General features: G+C 51.1%; 2 protein-coding genes across 4 annotated transcripts in view; one reads left to right on the plus strand and one right to left on the minus strand.

The window, feature by feature from the left end:
- Positions 1 to 9,250, plus strand: part of nme6 (NME/NM23 nucleoside diphosphate kinase 6) — a 29,156-nt gene extending 19,906 nt beyond the window's left edge. Inside the window, exons 3-6 of one of the 3 annotated variants that reach the window (XM_038817437.1) lie at positions 4,301 to 4,340; positions 4,488 to 4,648; positions 7,728 to 7,920; positions 8,073 to 8,225. In XM_038817437.1, the coding sequence (XP_038673365.1) occupies positions 4,301 to 4,340; positions 4,488 to 4,648; positions 7,728 to 7,906 (380 nt within the window). In that variant the 3' untranslated portion in view covers positions 7,907 to 7,920; positions 8,073 to 8,225. Of the gene's footprint in view, positions 1 to 4,300; positions 4,341 to 4,487; positions 4,649 to 7,727; positions 7,945 to 8,072; positions 8,226 to 8,448 lie in introns of those variants that run through there. The other 2 variants (XM_038817430.1, XM_038817444.1) reach the window with 2 other exon arrangements.
- Positions 9,251 to 9,539: 289 nt separating this feature from the next.
- LOC119976704 (L-gulonolactone oxidase) overlaps positions 9,540 to 22,523 on the minus strand; it is a 103,233-nt gene continuing 90,249 nt past the window's right edge. Inside the window, exons 8-12 of the mRNA XM_038817418.1 lie at positions 14,479 to 14,555; positions 12,327 to 12,476; positions 11,424 to 11,588; positions 11,132 to 11,222; positions 9,540 to 9,893 (exon numbers count right to left, since the gene is read on the minus strand). Coding sequence (XP_038673346.1) covers positions 9,765 to 9,893; positions 11,132 to 11,222; positions 11,424 to 11,588; positions 12,327 to 12,476; positions 14,479 to 14,555 — 612 coding nt within the window. The 3' untranslated portion in view covers positions 9,540 to 9,764. The remainder of the gene's footprint in view (positions 9,894 to 11,131; positions 11,223 to 11,423; positions 11,589 to 12,326; positions 12,477 to 14,478; positions 14,556 to 22,523) is intronic.

The raw sequence follows: 22,523 nt of genomic DNA on the forward strand, positions 1-22,523 counted from the left end.
GATGGAGGGGCTGTACCGAGGGAGCACTGTACTGATGGAGGGGCTGTACTGAGGGAGCATTGTACTGATGGAGGGGCAGTACTGAGGGAGCACTGTACTGATGGAGGGGCAGTACTGAGGGAGCACTGTACTGATGGAGGGGCAGTACTGAGGGAGCACTGTACTGATGGAGAGGCTGTACTGAGGGAGCACTGTACTGATGGAGAGGCTGTACTGAGGGAGCACTGTACTGATGGAGGGGCAGTACTGAGGGAGCACTGTACTGATGGAGGGGCAGTACTGAGGGAGCACTGCACTGATGGAGGGGCAGTACTGAAGGAGCACTGTACTGATGGAGGGGCAGTACTGAGGGAGCACTGTACTGATGGAGGGGCTGTACTGAGGGAGCACTGTACTGATGGAGGGGCAGTACTGAGGGAGCACTGTACTGATGGAGGGGCAGTACTGAGGGAGCACTGTACTGATGGAGGGGCAGTACTGAAGGAGCACTGTACTGATGGAGGGGCTGTACCGAGGGAGCACTGTACTGATGGAGGGGCAGTACTGAGGGAGCACTGTACTGATGGAGGGGCAGTACTGAGGGAGCACTGTACTGATGGAGGGGCTGTACTGAGGGAGCACTGTACTGATGGAGGGGCAGTACTGAAGGAGCACTGTACTGATGGAGGGGCAGTACTGAGGGAGCACTGTACTGATGGAGGGGCAGTACTGAGGGAGCACTGTACTGATGGAGGGGCTGTACTGAGGGAGCACTGTACTGATGGAGGGGCAGTACTGAAGGAGCACTGTACTGATGGAGGGGCAGTACTGAGGGAGCACTGTACTGATGGAGGGGCTGTACTGAGGGAGCACTGTACTGATGGAGGGGCAGTACTGAGGGAGCACTGTACTGATGGAGGGGCTGTACTGAGGGAGCACTGTACTGATGGAGGGGCTGTACCGAGGGAGCACTGTACTGATGGAGGGGCTGTACTGAGGGAGCACTGTACTGATGGAGGGGCTGTACTGAGGGAGCACTGTACTGATGGAGGGGCTGTACCGAGGGAGCACTGTACTGATGGAGGGGCTGTACTGAGGGAGCACTGTACTGATGGAGGGGCTGTACCGAGGGAGCACTGTACTGATGGAGGGGCTGTACTGAGGGAGCACTGTACTGATGGAGGGGCTGTACTGAGGGAGCACTGTACTGATGGAGGGGCAGTACTGAGGGAACACTGTACTGATGGAGGGGCAGTACTGAGGGAGCACTGTACTGATGGAGGGGCTGTACTGAGGGAGCACTGTGCTGATGGAGGGGCAGTACTGAGGGAATACTGTACTGATGGAGGGGCAGTACTGAGGGAGCACTGTACTGATGGAGAAGCTGTACTGAGGGAGCACTGTACTGATGGAGGAGGAGTACTGAGGGAGCACTGTACTGATGGAGAGGCAGTACTGAGGGAATACTGTACTGATGGAGAGGCAGTACTGAGGGAATACTGTACTGATGGAGAGGCAGTACTGAGGGAATACCGTACTGATGGAGGGGCAGTACTGAGGGAGCACTGTACTGATGGAGGGGCTGTACTGAGGGAGCACTGTACTGATGGAGGGGCTGTACTGAGGGAGCACTGTACTGATGGAGGGGCAGTACTGAGGGAGCACTGTACTGATGGAGAGGCAGTACTGAGGGAGCACTGTACTGATGGAGGGGCTGTACTGAGGGAATACTGTATTGATGGAGGGGCAGTACTGAGCGAGCACTACTGATGGAGGGGCAGTACTGAGGGAGCACTGTACTGATGGAGGGGCAGTACTGAGCGAGCACTGTACTGATGGAGGGGCAGTACTGAGGGAGCACTGTACTGATGGAGGGGCTGTACTGAGGGAGCACTACTGATGGAGGGGCAGTACTGAGGGAGCACTGTACTGATGGAGGGGCTGTACTGAGGGAGCACTGTACTGATGGAGGGGCTGTACTGAGGGAGCACTGTACTGATGGAGGGGCTGTACTGAGGGAGCACTGTAGTGATGGAGGGGCTGTACTGAGGGAGCACTGTACTGATGGAGGGGCTGTACCGAGGGAGCACTGTACTGATGGAGGGGCAGTACCGAGGGAGCACTGTACTGATGGAGAGGCTGTACTGTGGGAGCACTGTACTGATGGAGGGGCAGTACTGAGGGAGCACTGTACTGATGGAGATGCAATACTGAGGGATTACTGTATTGATGGAGGGGCTGTACTGAGGGAGCACTGTACTGATGGAGGGGCTGTACTGAGGGAGCACTGTACTGATGGAGGGGCTGTACCGAGGGAGCACTGTACTGATGGAGAGGCTGTACCGAGGGAGCACTGTACTGATGGAGAGGCTGTACTGTGGGTGCACTGTACTGATGGAGGGGCTGTACTGAGGGAGCACTGTACTGATAGAGGGGCTGTACTGAGGGAGCACTGTACTGATGGAGGGGCTGCACTGTGGGAGCACTGTACTGATGGAGGGGCAGTACTGAGGGAGCACTGTACTGATGGAGGGGCTGCACTGTGGGAGCACTGTACTGATGGAGGGGCAGTACTGAGGGAGCACTGTACTGATGGAGAGGCTGTACTGTGGGAGCACTGTACTGATGGAGGGGCTGTACTGAGGGAGCACTGTACTGATGGAGGGGCTGTACTGAGGGAGCACTGTACTGATAGAGGGGCAGTACTGAGGGAGCACTGTACTGATGGAGGGGCTGCACTGTGGGAGCACTGTACTGATGGAGGGGCAGTACTGAGGGAGCACTGTACTGATGGAGGGGCAGTACTGAGGGAGCACTGTACTGATGGAGAGGCTGTACTGAGGGATTACTGTATTGATGGTGGGGCAGTACTGAGGGAGCACTGTACTGATGGAGGAGCAGTACTGAGGGAGCACTGTACTGATGGAGGGGCTGTACTGAGGGAGCACTGTACTGATGGAGGGGCTGTACTGAGGGATTACTGTATTGATGGAGGGGCAGTACTGAGGGAGCACTGTACTGATGGAGGGGCAGTACTGAGGGAGCACTGTACTGATGGAGGGGCAGTACTGAGGGAGCACTGTACTGATGGAGAGGCTGTACTGAGGGATTACTGTATTGATGGTGGGGCAGTACTGAGGGAGCACTGTACTGATGGAGGGACAGTACTGAGGGAGCACTGTACTGATGGAGGGGCAGTACTGAGGGAGCACTGTACTGATGGAGGAGCAGTACTGAGGGAGCACTGTACTGATGGAGGGGCTGTACTGAGGGAGTACTGTACTGATGGAGGGGCAGTACTGAGGGAGATCCTTACTGATGGAGAGGCAGCACATTCTCCCTGTGTCTGTGTGGGTTTCCTCCGGGTGCTCCGGTTTCCTCCCAGATGTCCCAAAAATGTGCTGTTCGTTGAATTGGACATTCTGAATTCTCCCTCTGTGTACCCGAACAAGTGCTGGAGTGTGGCAACTAGGGTCTTTTCGCAGTAACTTCATTGCAGTGTTAATGTAAGCCCACTTGTGACAATGAAGATTATTTTTATTGCTGATAGAGGGGCAGTACTGAGGGAGCATTGAACTGATGGAGGGGCAGTACTGAGGGAGCACTGAACTGATGGAGGGGCAGTACTGAGGGAGGGGCTGTACTGAGGGAGCACTGAACTGATGGAGGGGCAGTACTGAGGGAGCACTGTACTGATGGAGGTGCAGTACTGACAGTGCAGCATTTCCTTCGTACTGACCCTCTGTCAGAGGGTCAGTACTGAGGGAGTGCTGCACTGTCAGAGGGTCAGAACTGAGGGAGTGCTGCACTGTCAGAGGGTCAGTACTGAGGGAGTGCTGCACTGTCAGAGGGTCAGCACTGAGGGAGCGTCACACTGTCAGAGGGTCAGTACTGAGGGAGTGCCGCACTGTCAGAGGGTCAGTACCGAGGGATTGCCGCACTGTCAGAGGGTCAGTACTGAGGGAGTGCTGCACTGTCAGAGGGTCAGTACTGAGGGAGTGCCGCACTGTCAGAGGGTCAGTACTGAGGGAGTGCCGCACTGTCAGAGGGTCAGTACTGAGGGAGTGCCGCACTGTTAGAGGGGGCAGTATTGACGGAGTGCCGCACTGTCAGAGGGTCAGTACTGAGGGAGTGCCGCACTGTCAGAGGGTCAGTGCTGAGGGAGTGCCTCACTGTCAGAGGGGGCAGTATTGACGGAGTGCCGCACTGTCAGAAGTGCCTTATTTAAAGTGAGATGTTAAGGTTCTGTTTCGTAGAATGGACGATACTTGTTGATTGGATAATTTTCTTTTCCGTTTTTTCCTGATGTTGATGTTTGTAGGTAGATTCTTCTATCAGCGAGTGGTGGAGTTCATGACCAGGTAGGTTTTGCAGGCACTACAATCGACAGTCCAGATTTCTGATGGTGGTATTGCAAAGACTGGCATTGGGCACTGCTTCCTTTGCCTAGATGTTGGCAGAGTTGCCCTGCCTTTCACCTTGCTGTTCATTTCTCTTCTCTTTGGCAGTGGTCCCATGAGAGCGTACATCCTGGCTCAGGAAGATGCAATCTTGCGTTGGCGCCAGCTGATGGGGCCCACCAGGGTGTTCCGAGCTCGCTACTCTGCCCCGGAATCCATCCGTGGCAACTATGGGCTCACGGATACCAGGAACACCACACATGGCTCAGGTGAGGATCCCTGGACACGGGCTCCCTTCATACAGGGCTTCAGTGAGTGATCAGTAGAGGGCCAGGTAACATTCTTCCTCGACCTCCGAAGCCCAAACAAAATTGAATGTTTATCTTCAACTTCTACCTGCCCTTATTGTTGCCCTTCATTAATAGCAGTAATAAGGCTTGGGCCGGCCTCACTGTTGCTGTGCGGGGACTTGCTGTACAGGAAGTGTTGTCACTAACCACAGCTTGAGCTCCAGGGTTCAGAACTCGACCAGCAGCTGCTGTTACTGCAGTGCAGGCCAGGAGGTTCCACAGTTTGTGGGCAGCCCCTTAACAGATGTGGTCAACCCTCAGCTGAAGAGGATGGCGGGAGAGGGGGAACGGTTGACCACCAGAGAATTACAAAAGAAGCAGGCAGATGGTGCTGGATTCCTGTGAGTGCAGCTCTCTCTCCAATCAGCATTCCCTTCTGAAGTCTGCTGAAGAAGATGGTTTATGTGGGGAGTGCAGCCGGAACCAAGGCCACGGCGCCACGGCTGCCTCAGCTGTACCGGGGGCGGGGGGGGGGGGGGGGGGGCAGAGCCAAGTCCTCGACGCCACGGCTGCCTCAGCTATACCGACCGGGTGAGGGGGGGGGGGGGGGGGGGGGGGAGCAGAGCCAAGTCCTCGTCGACACCACGGCTGCCTCAACTATACGGGCAGGGGAGGACCGGGGTGCTCGGCAGTATAGTTGAAGAAGGCAGCTGGAAGGGCAAAGATGATTCAACAGTTAATGGTCTCGAGGTGAATCTAGGCTGCTGTGTTTCGTCCTTGGTGTCACTGAGTGCCCTCAGCGGGAGGAATGAGCAGCCAGCCGTCATGGTCCACATTGCTACCAACAACATGGGTAGAAAGAGGGATGTGGTGCTGCAGTCAGCATTTAGGGAGTCAGATAGAAAATTAGTCAGCAAGACCTCAAAATTAGTAATCTCTATAGATTACTCCCAGTGCCACGGGCAAATTAGTATAGAAATACAGGCACAGCAAGTAATTCGAAAAGCTGATGAAATGTTCTTGTTTATTGTGAGGGGCAATTGATTACAAAAGTAGGGAGGTTATGATTCAGTTGTACAGGGCATTGAAATGAAATGAAAATCGCTTATTGTCAAGGGGCTGTTTAGCACAGGGCTAAATCGCTGGCTTTTAAAGCAGACCAAAGCAGGCCAGCAGCACGGTTCAATTCCCGTAGCAGCCTCCCCGAACAGGCGCCGGAATGTGGCGACTAGGGGCTTTTCACAGTAACTTCATTTGAAGCCTACTCGTGACAATAAGCAATTTTCATTTTTCCATTTCAAGTAGGCCTCAATGAGGTTACTGTGAAAAGCCCCTAGTCACCACATTCCGGTGCCTGTTCGGGGAGGCTGGTATGGGAATTGAACCGTGCTGCTGGCCTGCCTTGGTCTGCTTTAAAAGCCAGCGATTTAGCCCAGTGTGCTAAACCAGCCCCGTAGAAATTTCCAATTTGTTATTGCAATGGCCGGAATCGAACCCGGGTCACCTGCTGGGAAGGCAGCTACGCTCACCTCTATACCGCCATCGCTGACTCAGGTGAGACCACATCTGGAGTATTGTGTACAGTGTTGGTCTCCTTATTGAAGGAAAGATGTAAATGTGTTCGAACCAGTTGAGTGAAGGTTTACTAGACTAATCCCAGGAATGAGCGGGTTGTCTTATGAGGAAAGGTTGGAGAGGTTGGGGTTGTATCGACTGGAGTAAGAGTGAGAGGCGACTCAATCGCGTGGGTGCGTGGGTTTCCTCCGGGTGCTCCGGTTTCCTCCCACAGTCCAAAGATGTGCGGGTTAGGTGGATTGGCCATGCTAAATTGCCCGTAGTGTCCTAATAAAAGTAAAGTTAAGGGGGGGGTTGTTGGGTTACGGGTATAGGGTGGATACGTGGGTTTGAGTAGGGTGATCATGGCTCGGCACAACATTGAGGGCCGAAGGGCCTGTTTTGTGCTGTACTGTTCTATGTTCTATGTAATCGAAACCTTTCAGATCCAGAGCGGTCTTGACAGGGTGGATGTGGAGAGGAATTGTGGGAAAATCCAGAACTATGTGTTATGGTTTAAACATAAAGGGTTGGGAATTTAAGAGAGAGTTGAGGAGAAATGTTTCACTCAGAGGGTGGTGAGTCTCTGGAACTCTCTTCCTCAAAAGGCAGAGGAAGCAGAATCTGTGAATATTTTTACGGCAGAACGAGAGAGATTCTTCATTAACAAGAGGGTGAAAGGTTATCGGGTTCAGCAGGAGGAAGGTTATCGGAGGTTGGCAGAAGAAAGGTTATCAGAGGTCGGCAGGAGAATGGTTATTGGGGTCAGCAGGAGAAAGGTCATCGGGAGGCGGCAGGAGAAAGGTCATTGGGGCGTCGGCAGGTGAAAGGTTATCAGGGGTCAACAGGAGAAAGGTCATCGGGAGTTGGCAGGAGAAAGGTTATCGGGGTCGGCAGGAATGTGTGGTTGAGGTTACAATCACATCAGCCATGATATTATTGAATATTGGAGCAGGCTCGAGAGGCTGAGTAGCTTCTGAAGTTGTATGTACATATAAAAAAGGATAAAACACATGAATGCTTGGCTGGAGAGTTGGTACAGGAGGGAGGCCTTTAGATTTCTGGGATATTGGGAGCTCTGGGAGAAATGGCACTTGTACAAGCCGGACGGGTTGTACATAGAGAGCCGGGAGCGATTTCCTTGTGGGGAGATTTTTCCCAGTGCTGGTGGAGGATGTGGGAACCAGAATCTTGGTTTGAGCTGCTACCTTCATTGATGTTTGATAAAATGCACAGGGCCATGGGGACAAAGCTGGTGAATGGGGTTAGTTGGATTGTTATTTCAAAGAAACAGTCCCTCGACAATGGGCCGAATGGCTGCTATAAATCTAAACCCATTGAACAAGGATCGGTGAGTAAGCAGAGGTTGAACAGTCAGGTTCCCTGAGCTCTCTCTGACCCTGATCCCGCCCCGTGGTCATTCTCTCCGCTGTCAGATCAGAAAGTTTTGAAATGTCCCCCGTCAGTTGTGTTCTGATTGTTGCTTCATGTTTTCACCTCTCAGACTCGCCAGAATCTGCAGCAAAGGAAATTCCCTTCTTCTTCCCCGAGTTTAAGGAGCAGCAGTGGTTCAGCACCCAGGAGATGTCTTATCGACAAGGACAATACTTCTACCATTCCGAAAAACAAGTCCACCTGCTCAGGACGCAGCCGGAACAATTGCTCCAGTCTCAAGGACACTGACCAGGGCGGAGCCCGGGGCTCTGAGCGTGGGCAGGGCCCCAGGGGTGCTGTATGTGGGCGGGGCCTGGGGCTCTGAGTGTGGGCGGAGCCTGGGGCTCTGAACATGGGCGGGGCCTGGGGCTCTGAGTGTGGGCGGAGCCTGGGGCTCTGAACATGGGCGGGGCCTGGGGCTCTGAGCGTGGGCGGAGCCCGGGGCTCTGAGCATGGGCGGGCCCCAGGGATGCTGAATGTGGGTGGGGGCCGGGGGTGCTGAGCGTGGGCGGGACCCAGGGGTGCTGAACATGGGTGGAGGCCGGGGGTGCTGAACATGGGCGGGGCCTGGGGCTCTGAGCGTGGGCGGAGCCTGGGGTTCTGAGCATGGGCGGAGCCCGGGGCTCAGCGTGGGCGGGCCCCAGGGGTGCTGTATGTGGGCGGGGCCTGGGGGATGCTGAACATGGGCGGGGCCTGGGGCTCTGAGCATGGGCGGGGCCGGTGTGGTGGTGAACGTGGGCGGGGCCCGGAGGTGGTGAATGTGGGCGAGGCCCGGGGGTGCTGAATATGGGCGGGGCTCTGAGCATGGGCGGGACCGGTGTGGTGGTGAACGTGGGCGGGGCCCGGAGGTGGTGAATGTGGGCGGGGCCCGGGGGTGGTGAAAATGGGTGGGGCGCAGGGCTCTGAGCATGGGCGGGGCCGGTGTGGTGAACGTGGGCGGGGCCCGGAGGGTGGTGAACGTGGGCAGGACCTGGGGATGCTGAACGTGGGAGGGACCTGGGGGTGCTGAACGTGGGCAAGACCCAGGGGGGTGGTGAGGGTGGTCAGGGCCAGGGGGGTGGGGGGTGCTGCTGAGCACAGGTGGAGCCCCAGGGAGCTGAGCGCGGGTGATTTGGGTCACGCCGATGTTTGTTATGGCCAATTGAGCTGACCAAGGTTTCTGTGGATGCTGATGGTCGGCTTGCGCCTGGCCAGTGCCCATGGTCACTCTGCCCATTGGTCACTCTGCCCATTGGTCACTCTGCCCATTGGTCACTCTGCCCATTGGTCACTCTGCCCATTGGTCACTCTGCCCACTGGTCAGTTCCTGTGGTCCGCACCCATGGTCAATGTTGCTCTCGCTCAATCTGGTTAGGGCCTTTTTCTAATGCCTTCCTGAGGACAGTAATAGCATCAATCCATCGTGGAAATACAGGGTTTTATTGTCAAACCCAGCTCCATGAAACAGCTCGTGTATAAACGGTTTTTATTGTGACAATGGAGGAAGTTTTTTCTTTAACTTGCTTTCTCCTTGCTATTGCTCCAGCAATCTGACTTTCACTGATTCTTATAACGTATGGTCAAATAAATGATCCGTATATTTGTAATAACTGATGGTGAGTTTACAGCATCCTCACTCTATTTCTCATGGATGTGAACATCACTAACAAGGCCATCACTTATTGGCCATCCCTCATAGCCTTTGAGACGGTCGTGGTGGTGATGATCCACCTTGTGAAGCATCTGTCCACTCAAACTCAATCCCCTGCTTTGTCCCAGCTTGCCACCTCAATGTATTTGTGAATGTAGATATTCAGTCAGCCACTCATTGAAAGAAACACACCATTGTTGAGCACTGTGTAAAAGGGAAGCCATGGATTGTGGTTTATATAAATGGCTTTGAAGAGGAATTGGCACTGTCACTCTGTTGCCCTCAGTGCTGTTTTCAGTGCGCAATTAGTGGAAAACAGTCTTGTGTGGTGCTTCTTGACAAGTGGGTTGTCACACACACACTTCCTGGCCACCTATTGGAACGTACACAAAGAGAGACAGAACACCAGGAATCATATGAACACGTTCAACAACAACAACCTTGTTTACTGTTGGAGAAGCAAGTGAAAAATCACACTCAGAAAAAGGTCTTTTCCAGGTAATTGTTGAGGAACATTCCGGAAGGATCCAACTCCTCACGGATGGAGCAGAACTTGTGGAATGCTGGGTATATCTTCTCAAAGTCCTGCCGGAGAAGGCTGTGTGCCTGGATTGTTAACAGAGGAGGAGAATTAGGAACCTGGACTGATGGGAAACGTGGAGTATAATCCCATTTCAGAAGAATGAGAAGTAATCTCACTGAAAAAAGTATTCAATTCTTAGAGGGTTTAACAGCTCTGATGATGTTTCCCCACAAGGCTGATGATTGCTTTTGCCAAGGCAGAGATGGATAGAATTTTGGATGTTAAAGATAGTCCATAAGATCATGAGAGCAGAGTTAGGTCACTCGGCCCATTGAGTCTGCTTTGCCATTCAATCATGGCTGATATTTTCTCATCCCCATTCTCCTGCCTTCTCTTCATAACCCCTGATCCTCTTATTGATCAAGAACCTATCTATCTCTGTCTTAAAGACACTCAGTGATTTGGCCTCCACAGCCTTCTACAGCAAAGAGTTCCACAGATTCACCACCCTCTGGCTGAAGAAATCCCTCCTCATCTCAGTTTTGAAGGATCGTCCCTTTAGTCTGAGATGGTGTCCTCTGGTTCTAGTTTTTCCTACGTGGAAACATCCTCTCCATGTCCACTCTATACAGGCCTCTCAGTATCCTGTAAGTTTCAATAAGATCCCCCCTCATCCTTCTAAACTCCGAGTACAGACCCAGAGTCCTCAACCGTTCCTCATAAGACAAGTTCTTCATTCTAGGGATCATTCTTGTGAACCTCCTCTGGACTCCTTCCAAGGCCCAGCACATCCTTCCTTAGATACAGGGCCCAAAACTGCTCACAATACTCCAAATGGGGTGTGACCAGAGCCTTATACAGCCTTAGAAGTACATCCCTGCTCTTGTATTCTAGCCCTCTCAATATGAATGGTAACGTTGCATTTGCCTTCCTAACTGCCGACTGAACCTGCACGTTAACCTTAAGAGAATCGTGAACAAGGACTCACCAAGTCCCTTTATGCTTCTGCTTTCCGAAGCATTTCCCCATTTAGAAAATAGTCTGTGCCTCCATTTCTCCTTCCAAAGTGCATAACCTCACACTTTTCTACATTTTATTCCATCTGCCACTTCTATGCCCACTCTCCTAGCTTGTCCAAATCCTTCTGCAACCCCCTTGCTTCCTCAATACTACCTGCCCCTCTACAGATCTTTGTATCATCTGCAAACTTGGCAACAGTGGCTTCAGTTCTGGGTATATGTTTTAAAGTTAATGGCAATCTCGATGACTACTCAATCCCACAGCCTAGTTTCCATTGGGAAGGCCAATTGTCACCACTCACCTTCGCCCAGTGTGGTCTTCCCCCGTTCCTCTTCATGATCTCCTCGTACATTGCCCAGTACCCCTCGCGTGGTACCTCCTTCCCGTAGGGTCTGTGAGGGAAAGATCTCACCAGTCAGAACTTGACAGCATCACTGGCAAAGGGGATCAGGGTTTTGCTCAGGTCACGAGGGTAGCGTGACACTGCAGCCTCCGACCAGCACTATTAAGCATTGCTAAGACCCCTTTTAGGCTACCAGACCCCGTCTCTTTAGCCCTTTTCTCTGCTGCTCCCTCCCCACCCTCCCACTTACCTGTACATGATGATGTTAATGTAGCAGCTGTCCTGTTTGTAACAGGGGCTGAGCAGAATATCGTCTGCACGAACAAACCGAACCTCAACAGGAAAATGTGCTCGCATATTGGGATTGTTGTCCAGCCAATCCTTCAGCTGCTCCAGAGCTGTCCCGGTCTGCTTGCTGTGGAAAAACAACAAAAGCTGATCAGCGGGGAAATATTCCAGATTTCTGACCCCCCCCCCCCCCCCCCCCCTTCCCCTGAGTCTGCATTCCCGGCTGTAACTTGATGTGCACAGAAAGGTGTCCAAGCGGGCGCAGAAAGATATGAATTTCCAATTCGCAATTATACTTATTTCACACCCACTCCGTCCTTGGGGTTTCCATAGGATCAGCACAAAGCCATTCAGTCCCACGAGCCTTTGCTACCATCCAATTAGACGATGGCTCACCTGCACCTTGACTCCATTTACCTCCCTTTGCTCAGTAATAACCTCGTTTGCTTGTCGAATGCCCAAACGCTGGGGGGCTCGGACAGAGAGGGGCAAGGAGAGAGAGAGAGAGAAATGGACAGATAGAAGAGGCAGAGATTGTCTCTCACTCATAGGAGTAGGCTGAGAAATGGACTGAGAGAATGAGAAACGGGAGAAGATTTGAATGGGAAGGAAGGTGGGAGAGAGGATCAAACAAAAGTGTCTGAGAGGGAAAGGAGAGGGAGTGGGAGGTTGCACAGCCTGACTAAAGGGCCCCAAGAGGCGGGCACGCAGGAACTGGAAGGTGGGGCATGAGGTTGGCCCAGATAGAGTGTACATAGGTGGTGTGTGCATAGGTGGTGGCCCTGAAGAGACACACAGTGTAGGGAGATGGTGCTAACATGGGAACGGCCTGAGCAGGTACACAGTGAGGGAAGGTGATGCTTACATGGGAAGAGCCCAGTCCGACACATGTTGCTTGAAGAGACAGTCAAAGTTGAAAGCCTTATCACTGCGCTTGACCTGCTCAGCCTTTGCTGAGTAAAGCAGCCAATAGAAGAGGCGATTGATCCAGGGCACCAGGCGCGGGAAGAAGACACTGCACAAGAGGTCAGAGGGTCAAAGGTTAGGAGGTTAACTAAAGTACAATGACGATTTTACATCACTCATGCTTGAATCCAAAATCAGTGAGTTAAATACACATCAGCAATCATTGAGACCTGAATTTGAGGAATGCAGAGATCTCTGAGGGTTTTACTGGAGAAGATTACAGAGATAGGGGTGAGGACATGGAGGTACATGGGTGGAGATTGATGAGAGACTCGGGGGGGGGGGGGGGGGGGGCATCAATCTCGGGGGCAGCACGGTAGCATTGTGGATAGCACAATGGCTTCACAGCTCCAGGGTCCCAGGTTCGATTCCGACTTGGGTCACTGTGCGGAGTCTGCACATCCTCCCCGTGTGGGCGTGGGTTTTCTCCGGGTGCTCCGGTTTCTTCCCATAGTCCAAAGATGTGCAGGTTAGGTGGATTGGCCATGATAAATTGCCCTTGGTGTCCAAAATTGCCCTTAGTGTTAGATGGGGGTACTGGGTTATGGGTATAGGCTGGAGGTGTTGACCTTGGGTAGGGTGCTCTTTCCAAGAGGCGGTGCAGACTCGATGGGCCGAATGGCCCCCTGCACTGTAAATTCTATGAAATAATTCTATGAAATCCCTGCCTGTCCCGGCCATTCTATCCAGTGCTGGAGATGCTCCCTGAGGGTGGAGTCCATGTACAGGGGCAAGCTCTCCGCTTCATCTGCTGGATTAAAACTCAACATTAAAGAAAACAGACAACAAAGACTGAAGGAGCCAGGGTCTGTCTATGGTCGGCTCGAGATCAAACTCTCCTCCCACATTGCCTCTCACGGCAGGGTGTGGCTGAGTGTTTGTGTGTGTGTAGGTGGCCTGGGGGAATGTGTGTGTGGGGTGGGGTGGGGGCTGGTATGTATGAGAGTGTGTTAGTGTCTCTGTCAGTGTCTAATAATAATCTTTATTGTCACAAGTAGACTTACATTAACACTGCAACCAAGTTGTGAAAAGCCCCCACTCGCCACACACCGTCACCTATTCGGGTACACAGGGAGAATTCAGAATGGCCAATCCACCTAACAGCGCGTCTTTCGGGACTTGTGGGAGGAAACCGGAGCACCCGGAGGAAACCCACACAGACACGGGGAGAACGTGCAGACTCCGTACAGACAGTGACCCAAGCCGGGAATCGAACCTGGGACCCTGGCGCTGTGAAGCAACATGGGAGTGTGTGGTGGTTTGGGTATTGGGTGTGTGCGTGTTGGGAATATGTGGCTGAGTGTGAGATAATGAGTCCGTTGTGACTCCATTCAGTACTGGTCAAACCAGCTGCAGTTCATAGTTGTATTTTCAGGACTTTTGTTCTGGGTGTAGCACTGCAGTACTCCACCAGGGGGTGGTACAATGCTAGTATTGAATGCCCTTGTCCCTCACTCACTGTTTATAGAGATTCACACGATGATGATGCAGCTAGTTTAGTTCAGGATATGACATTTACAGAGTCTATGGACTCCTCCCATTCTAAACTTTCGAATCATCCTTTCACATCTCATTTGGCCTTGATTCCGATCAACAACTTCCAGTTACGTGGCACATGCGGTAAACAATCCCAGATACTTTATTACAATAATTTGTTTGTATATAATTAACTAAATGGAACATCCCAAGGCGCTTGACACAAAATCTGAGGCCATAATTGGGCAGGTGGCCATAGCTTGGTCAAGTGGTCAGTTTTCAGGGGCGTCTTAAAGAAGAGAAATGGGAGAGGTTTAGGGAGGGAATCCCAGAATCGCCCCAGGCAGCTGTAGGCAGGACCACCAATGGTGGCGGGACCGGAGTTGAAGGAGTCAGGTTTATGGAGGATTGTGGAGCACTGACCCGGGCTGCAACAGATTAGTTTAGTCGAGAGGTAACACAAACATCTCTGTCTGCAAGACTCACTCCTCCGTTCTGTCTTGATTATCTGCTTGGCAACAAGGAGGGGGCCGGTGACCACTCACTTGGACTCCAAGCCGGCGAATTTAACTGACCTGATCCACAGAAGGAACTCCAGCAGGTAATAGCCAATGGCGTAGTTCCAGAACCAACTGGAAGTGGTTTTGATTGGCTGTAACACACAAAGCACATGCACCATCAGATCTCTGACAAACATATTGGCAAGTGGACAATAGAACAAGGCTCAGGAACACAGGCCGAAGGATATTAAGATCATCCAGAATCCTCCGAGGCAGAGAATTCCTAAGATTCCCAACCCCTTGAATGAATATATTTTCCCACATCTCAGTCTTCAATGATCACTCCTTGGCCTAAGACCAGGCCACCGTGTTTTAGATTTCCCGACCTCTCCGGGTCCACCCTGTTGAGACTCTTCACTATGCTGCATGTCACAATGAGGTCACCTCTGATCCTTCAGCCCAATTTACTCGGCCTCTTATTATTGGGCAACCCTCTCAACCCAGGGACCAATCGAGTGAACCTTCACTGTACTGCCTCCAATGCAAGTGTGTCTTTCCGTGAATAGGGAGACCAAACTGTGCAAATAGTGAGCAAAAAGACTGAGGGTGGGATTCTCCTCCCAGCAACGCCAAAATCGCCAAACGCGATTGGATGGAGAATTGCCCGTGTGCTGAAAATCGTGGTAGGGAGAGGACGCACGACGGAATGCCATGCTCCGGTGCCTCGACAACGGCGTCAATGCATTCTACTCCGCAAGTACAGTAAACGCAGTTGGCGTATCATTAAGGGGCTCGACCCGGTATTCTCCGGGGCTCCCGCGATGCTCTGACTCTGCCAGGAGGAATTACCGACGGCCAAGTTCACGTGTAGTTTCAAAAATCAGGAAACGGGTGCTGTAGGTGATAGAGGAGGGAGGACATGTTTCCAGAGCCGTGACCATGGGCAGCCGGTCCTGCTGGCTTGGGGGGGTGGAGGGGGTTCAACGTTTACCAGGGCCATGGTGCCCGGATGATTAACCCCCCCCCCCCCCCCCCCCCCCCCCGCCGGGACGACCGGGATGTCCAGCCACAGACTGCCATTTTCACAGCCGGCAGGCCCACCGACAGTCCACCATCAACACTAGTTTATGAAATGGAGAATCCCGTTCCTAGTTTTTACTAAAAACAGTAAGGTTTTTACTGCAGTGAATTTCAAGGAACGTAATTGAGGAATCTCACTGTGAAAACTCTATCCTGTATTCAATACAAAATAAACCAATTATCAACAGCACAGCTTGAGACATTCTGGCAGTCACAGCATCCCACTACCAACTCAGTAACACTCCGTTACCCTGCTACCAACTCAGTAACACTCCGTTACCCTGCTACCAACTCAGTAACACTCCATTACCCTGCTACCAACTCAGTAACACTCCGTTACCCTGCTACCAACTCAGTAACACTCCGTTACCCTGCTACCAACTCAGTAACACTCCATTACCCTGCTACCAACTCAGTAACACTCCGTTACCCTGCTACCAACTCAGTAACACTCCATTACCCTGCTACCAACTCAGTAACACTCCATTACCCTGCTACCAACTCAGTAACACTCCATTTCCCTGCTACCAACTCAGTAACACTCCGTTACCCTGCTACCAACTCAGTAACACTCCGTTACCCTGCTACCAACTCAGTAACACTCCATTTCCCTGCTACCAACTCAGTAACACTCCATTACCCTGCTACCAACTCAGTAACACTCCATTTCCCCGCTACCAACTCAGTAACACTCCATTACCCCGCTACCAACTCAGTAACACTCCATTACCCTGCTACCAACTCAGTAACACTCCATTTCCCCGCTACCAACTCAGTAACACTCCATTACCCCGCTACCAACTCAGTAACACTCCATTACCCTGCTACCAACTCAGTAACACTCCATTTCCCTGCTACCAACTCAGTAACACTCCATTTCCCCGCTACCAACTCAGTAACACTCCATTTCCCCGCTACCAACTCAGTAACACTCCATTTCCCTGCTACCAACTCAGTAACACTCCATTTCCCTGCTACCAACTCAGTAACACTCCATTTCCCCGCTACCAACTCAGTAACACTCCATTTCCCCGCTACCAACTCAGTAACACTCCATTTCCCTGCTACCAACTCAGTAACATTCCATTACCCCGCTACCAACTCAGTAACATTCCATTACCCCGCTACCAACTCAGTAACACTCCATTTCCCTGCTACCAACTCAGTAACACTCCATTTCCCTGCTACCAACTCAGTAACACTCCATTACCCTGTTACCAACTCAGTAACACTCCATTTCCCCGCTACCAACTCAGTAACACTCCATTACCCGCTACCAACTCAGTAACACTCCATTTCCCTGCTACCAACTCAGTAACACTCTATTACCCTGCTACCAACTCAGTAACACTCCATTACCCTGCTACCAACTCAGTAACACTCCATTACCCTGCTACCAACTCAGTAACACTCCATTACCCCGCTACCAACTCAGTAACACTCCATTACCCTGCTACCAACTCAGTAACACTCCATTTCCCCGCTACCAACTCAGTAACACTCCATTTCCCCGCTACCAACTCAGTAACACTCCATTTCCCCGCTACCAACTCAGTAACACTCCATTACCCCGCTACCAACTCAGTAACACTCCATTACCCTGCTACCAACTCAGTAACACTCCATTTCCCCGCTACCAACTCAGTAACACTCCATTACCCTGCTACCAACTCAGTAACACTCCATTTCCCCGCTACCAACTCAGTAACACTCCATTACCCTGCTACCAACTCAGTAACACTCCATTACCCTGCTACCAACTCAGTAACACTCCATTTCCCCGCTACCAACTCAGTAACACTCCATTACCCTGCTACCAACTCAGTAACACTCCATTTCCCCGCTACCAACTCAGTAACACTCCATTTCCCCCGCTACCAACTCAGTAACACTCCATTTCCCCGCTACCAACTCAGTAACACTCCATTACCCTGCTACCAACTCAGTAACACTCCATTACCCCGCTACCAACTCAGTAACATTCCATTACCCCGCTACCAACTCAGTAACATTCCATTACCCCGCTACCAACTCAGTAACACTCCATTTCCCTGCTACCAACTCAGTAACACTCCATTACCCTGCTACCAACTCAGTAACACTCCATTACCCTGCTACCAACTCAGTAACACTCCATTTACCCCGCTACCAACTCAGTAACACTCCATTACCCCGCTACCAACTCAGTAACACTCCATTTCCCTGCTACCAACTCAGTAACACTCTATTACCCTGCTACCAACTCAGTAACACTCCATTACCCTGCTACCAACTCAGTAACACTCCATTACCCTGCTACCAACTCAGTAACACTCCATTACCCCGCTACCAACTCAGTAACACTCCATTATCCTGCTACCAACTCAGTAACACTCCATTACCCCGCTACCAACTCAGTAACACTCCATTACCCTGCTACCAACTCAGTAACACTCCATTTCCCTGCTACCAACTCAGTAACACTCCATTTCCCCGCTACCACTCAGTAACATTCCATTACCCCGCTACCAACTCAGTAACACTCCATTTCCCCGCTACCAACTCAGTAACACTCCATTTCCCTGCTACCAACTCAGTAACACTCCATTTCCCTGCTACCAACTCAGTAACACTCCATTTCCCCGCTACCAACTCAGTAACACTCCATTTCCCTGCTACCAACTCAGTAACACTCCATTTCCCCGCTACCAACTCAGTAACACTCCATTTCCCTGCTACCAACTCAGTAACACTCCATTTCCCTGCTACCAACTCAGTAACACTCCATTACCCTGCTACCAACTCAGTAACACTCCATTTCCCCGCTACCAACTCAGTAACACTCCATTTCCCTGCTACCAACTCAGTAACACTCCATTTCCCTGCTACCAACTCAGTAACACTCCATTTCCCCGCTACCAACTCAGTAACACTCCATTTCCCTGCTACCAACTCAGTAACACTCCATTTCCCCGCTACCAACTCAGTAACACTCCATTACCCCGCTACCAACTCAGTAACACTCCATTACCCTGCTGCCAACTCAGTAACACTCCATTTCCCCGCTAACAACTCAGTAACACTCCATTACCCTGCTACCAACTCAGTAACACTCCATTTCCCTGCTACCAACTCAGTAACACTCCATTTCCCCGCTACCAACTCAGTAACACTCCATTACCCTGCTACCAACTCAGTAACACTCCATTTCCCCGCTACCAACTCAGTAACACTCCATTTCCCCGCTACCAACTCAGTAACACTCCATTACCCTGCTACCAACTCAGTAACACTCCATTACCCCGCTACCAACTCAGTAACACTCCATTTCCCCGCTACCAACTCAGTAACATTCCATTACCCCGCTACCAACTCAGTAACACTCCATTTCCCCGCTACCAACTCAGTAACACTCCATTTCCCCGCTACCAACTCAGTAACACTCCATTACCCTGCTACCAACTCAGTAACACTCCATTTCCCTGCTACCAACTCAGTAACACACCATTACCCCGCTACCAACTCAGTAACACTCCATTACCCCGCTACCAACTCAGTAACACTCCGTTACCCTGCTACCAACTCAGTAACACTCCATTTCCCTGCTACCAACTCAGTAACACTCCATTTCCCCGCTACCAACTCAGTAACACTCCATTTCCCCGCTAATAACTCAGTAACACTCCATTACCCTGCTACCAACTCAGTAATACTCCATTACCCTGCTACCAACTCAGTAACACTCCATTTCCCTGCTACCAACTCAGTAACACTCCATTACCCTGCTACCAACTCAGTAATACTCCATTACCCTGCTACCAACTCAGTAACACTCCATTTCCCTGCTACCAACTCAGTTACACTCCATTACCCCGCTACCAACTCAGTAACACTCCGTTACCCTGCTACCAACTCAGTAACACTCCATTTCCCTGCTACCAACTCAGTAACACTCCATTTCCCCGCTACCAACTCAGTAACACTCCATTTCCCCGCTAATAACTCAGTAACACTCCATTACCCTGCTACCAACTCAGTAATACTCCATTACCCTGCTACCAACTCAGTAACACTCCATTTCCCTGCTACCAACTCAGTAACACTCCATTACCCTGCTACCAACTCAGTAATACTCCATTACCCTGCTACCAACTCAGTAACACTCCATTTCCCCGCTACCAACTCAGTAACACTCCATTACCCTGCTGTCAACTCAGTAACACTCCATTTCCCCGCTACCAACTCAGTAACACTCCATTACCCTGCTACCAACTCAGTAACACTCCATTTCCCGCTACCAACTCAGTAACACTCCATTACCCCGCTACCAACTCAGTAACACTCCATTTCCCTGCTACCAACTCAGTAACACTCCATTTCCCCGCTACCAACTCAGTAACACTCCATTTCCCCGCTACCAACTCAGTAACACTCCATTTCCCCGCTACCAACTCAGTAACACTCCATTACCCCGCTACCAACTCAGTAACACTCCATTTCCCTGCTACCAACTCAGTAACACTCCATTACCCCGCTACCAACTCAGTAACACTCCGTTACCCTGCTACCAACTCAGTAACACTCCATTTCCCTGCTACCAACTCAGTAACACTCCATTTCCCCGCTACCAACTCAGTACACTCCATTTCCCCGCTAATAACTCAGTAACACTCCATTACCCTGCTACCAACTCAGTAATACTCCATTACCCTGCTACCAACTCAGTAACACTCCATTTCCCTGCTACCAACTCAGTAACACTCCATTACCCTGCTACCAACTCAGTAATACTCCATTACCCTGCTACCAACTCAGTAACACTCCATTTCCCCGCTACCAACTCAGTAACACTCCATTACCCCGCTACCAACTCAGTAACACTCCGTTACCCTGCTACCAACTCAGTAACACTCCATTTCCCTGCTACCAACTCAGTAACACTCCATTTCCCCGCTACCAACTCAGTAACACTCCATTTCCCCGCTAATAACTCAGTAACACTCCATTACCCTGCTACCAACTCAGTAATACTCCATTACCCTGCTACCAACTCAGTAACACTCCATTTCCCTGCTACCAACTCAGTAACACTCCATTACCCTGCTACCAACTCAGTAATACTCCATTACCCTGCTACCAACTCAGTAACACTCCATTTCCCCGCTACCAACTCAGTAACACTCCATTACCCTGCTGTCAACTCAGTAACACTCCATTTCCCCGCTACCAACTCAGTAACACTCCCATTACCCTGGCTACCAACTCAGTAACACTCCATTTCCCCGCTACCAACTCAGTAACACTCCATTACCCCGCTACCACCTCAGTAACACTCCATTTCCCCTGCTACCAACTCAGTAACACTCCATTTCCCCGCTACCAACTCAGTAACACTCCATTTCCCTGCTACCAACTCAGTAACACTCCATTACCCCGCTACCAACTCAGTAACACTCCATTTCCCCGCTACCAACTCAGTAACACTCCATTCCTCCCCGCTACCAACTCAGTAACACTCCATTTCCCCGCTACCAACTCAGTAACACTCCATTTCCCCGCTACCAACTCAGTAACACTCCATTTCCCTGCTACCAACTCAGTAACACTCCATTTCCCTGCTACCAACTCAGTAACACTCCATTTCCCTGCTACCAACTCAGTAACACTCCATTACCCTGCTACCAACTCAGTAACACTCCATTTCCCCGCTACCAACTCAGTAACACTCCGTTACCCTGCTACCAACTCAGTAACACTCCGTTACCCTGCTACCAACTCAGTAACACTCCATTACCCTGCTACCAACTCAGTAACACTCCATTACCCCGCTACCAACTCAGTAACACTCCATTTCCCTGCTACCAACTCAGTAACACTCCATTACCCCGCTACCAACTCAGTAACACTCCGTTACCCTGCTACCAACTCAGTAACACTCCATTTCCCTGCTACCAACTCAGTAACACTCCATTTCCCCGCTACCAACTCAGTAACACTCCATTTCCCCGCTAATAACTCAGTAACACTCCATTACCCTGCTACCAACTCAGTAACACTCCATTTCCCCGCTACCAACTCAGTAACACTCCATTTCCCCGCTACCAACTCAGTAACACTCCATTACCCTGCTACCAACTCAGTAACACTCCATTACCCCGCTACCAACTCAGTAACATTCCATTACCACGCTACCAACTCAGTAACATTCCATTACCCCGCTACCAACTCAGTAACACTCCATTTCCCTGCTACCAACTCAGTAACACTCCATTACCCTGCTACCAACTCAGTAACACTCCATTACCCTGTTACCAACTCAGTAACACTCCATTTCCCCGCTACCAACTCAGTAACACTCCATTACCCCGCTACCAACTCAGTAACACTCCATTTCCCTGCTACCAACTCAGTAACACTCTATTACCCTGCTACCAACTCAGTAACACTCCATTACCCTGCTACCAACTCAGTAACACTCCATTACCCTGCTACCAACTCAGTAACACTCCATTACCCCGCTACCAACTCAGTAACACTCCATTACCCTGCTACCAACTCAGTAACACTCCATTACCCCGCTACCAACTCAGTAACACTCCATTACCCTGCTACCAACTCAGTAACACTCCATTTCCCTGCTACCAACTCAGTAACACTCCATTTCCCCGCTACCAACTCAGTAACATTCCATTACCCCGCTACCAACTCAGTAACACTCCATTTCCCCGCTACCAACTCAGTAACACTCCATTTCCCTGCTACCAACTCAGTAACACTCCATTTCCCTGCTACCAACTCAGTAACACTCCATTTCCCCGCTACCAACTCAGTAACACTCCATTCCCTGCTACCAAACTCAGTAACACTCCATTTCCCCGCTACCAACTCAGTAACACTCCATTCCCTGCTACCAACTCAGTAACACTCCATTTCCCTGCTACCAACTCAGTAACACTCCATTACCCCTGCTACCAACTCAGTAACACTCCATTTCCCCGCTACCAACTCAGTAACACTCCATTTCCCTGCTACCATCTCAGTAACACTCCATTACCCTGCTA

Source organism: Scyliorhinus canicula, chromosome 1 (genome assembly GCF_902713615.1).
Source record: "Scyliorhinus canicula chromosome 1, sScyCan1.1, whole genome shotgun sequence".
Classification (NCBI taxonomy): domain Eukaryota; kingdom Metazoa; phylum Chordata; class Chondrichthyes; order Carcharhiniformes; family Scyliorhinidae; genus Scyliorhinus; species Scyliorhinus canicula.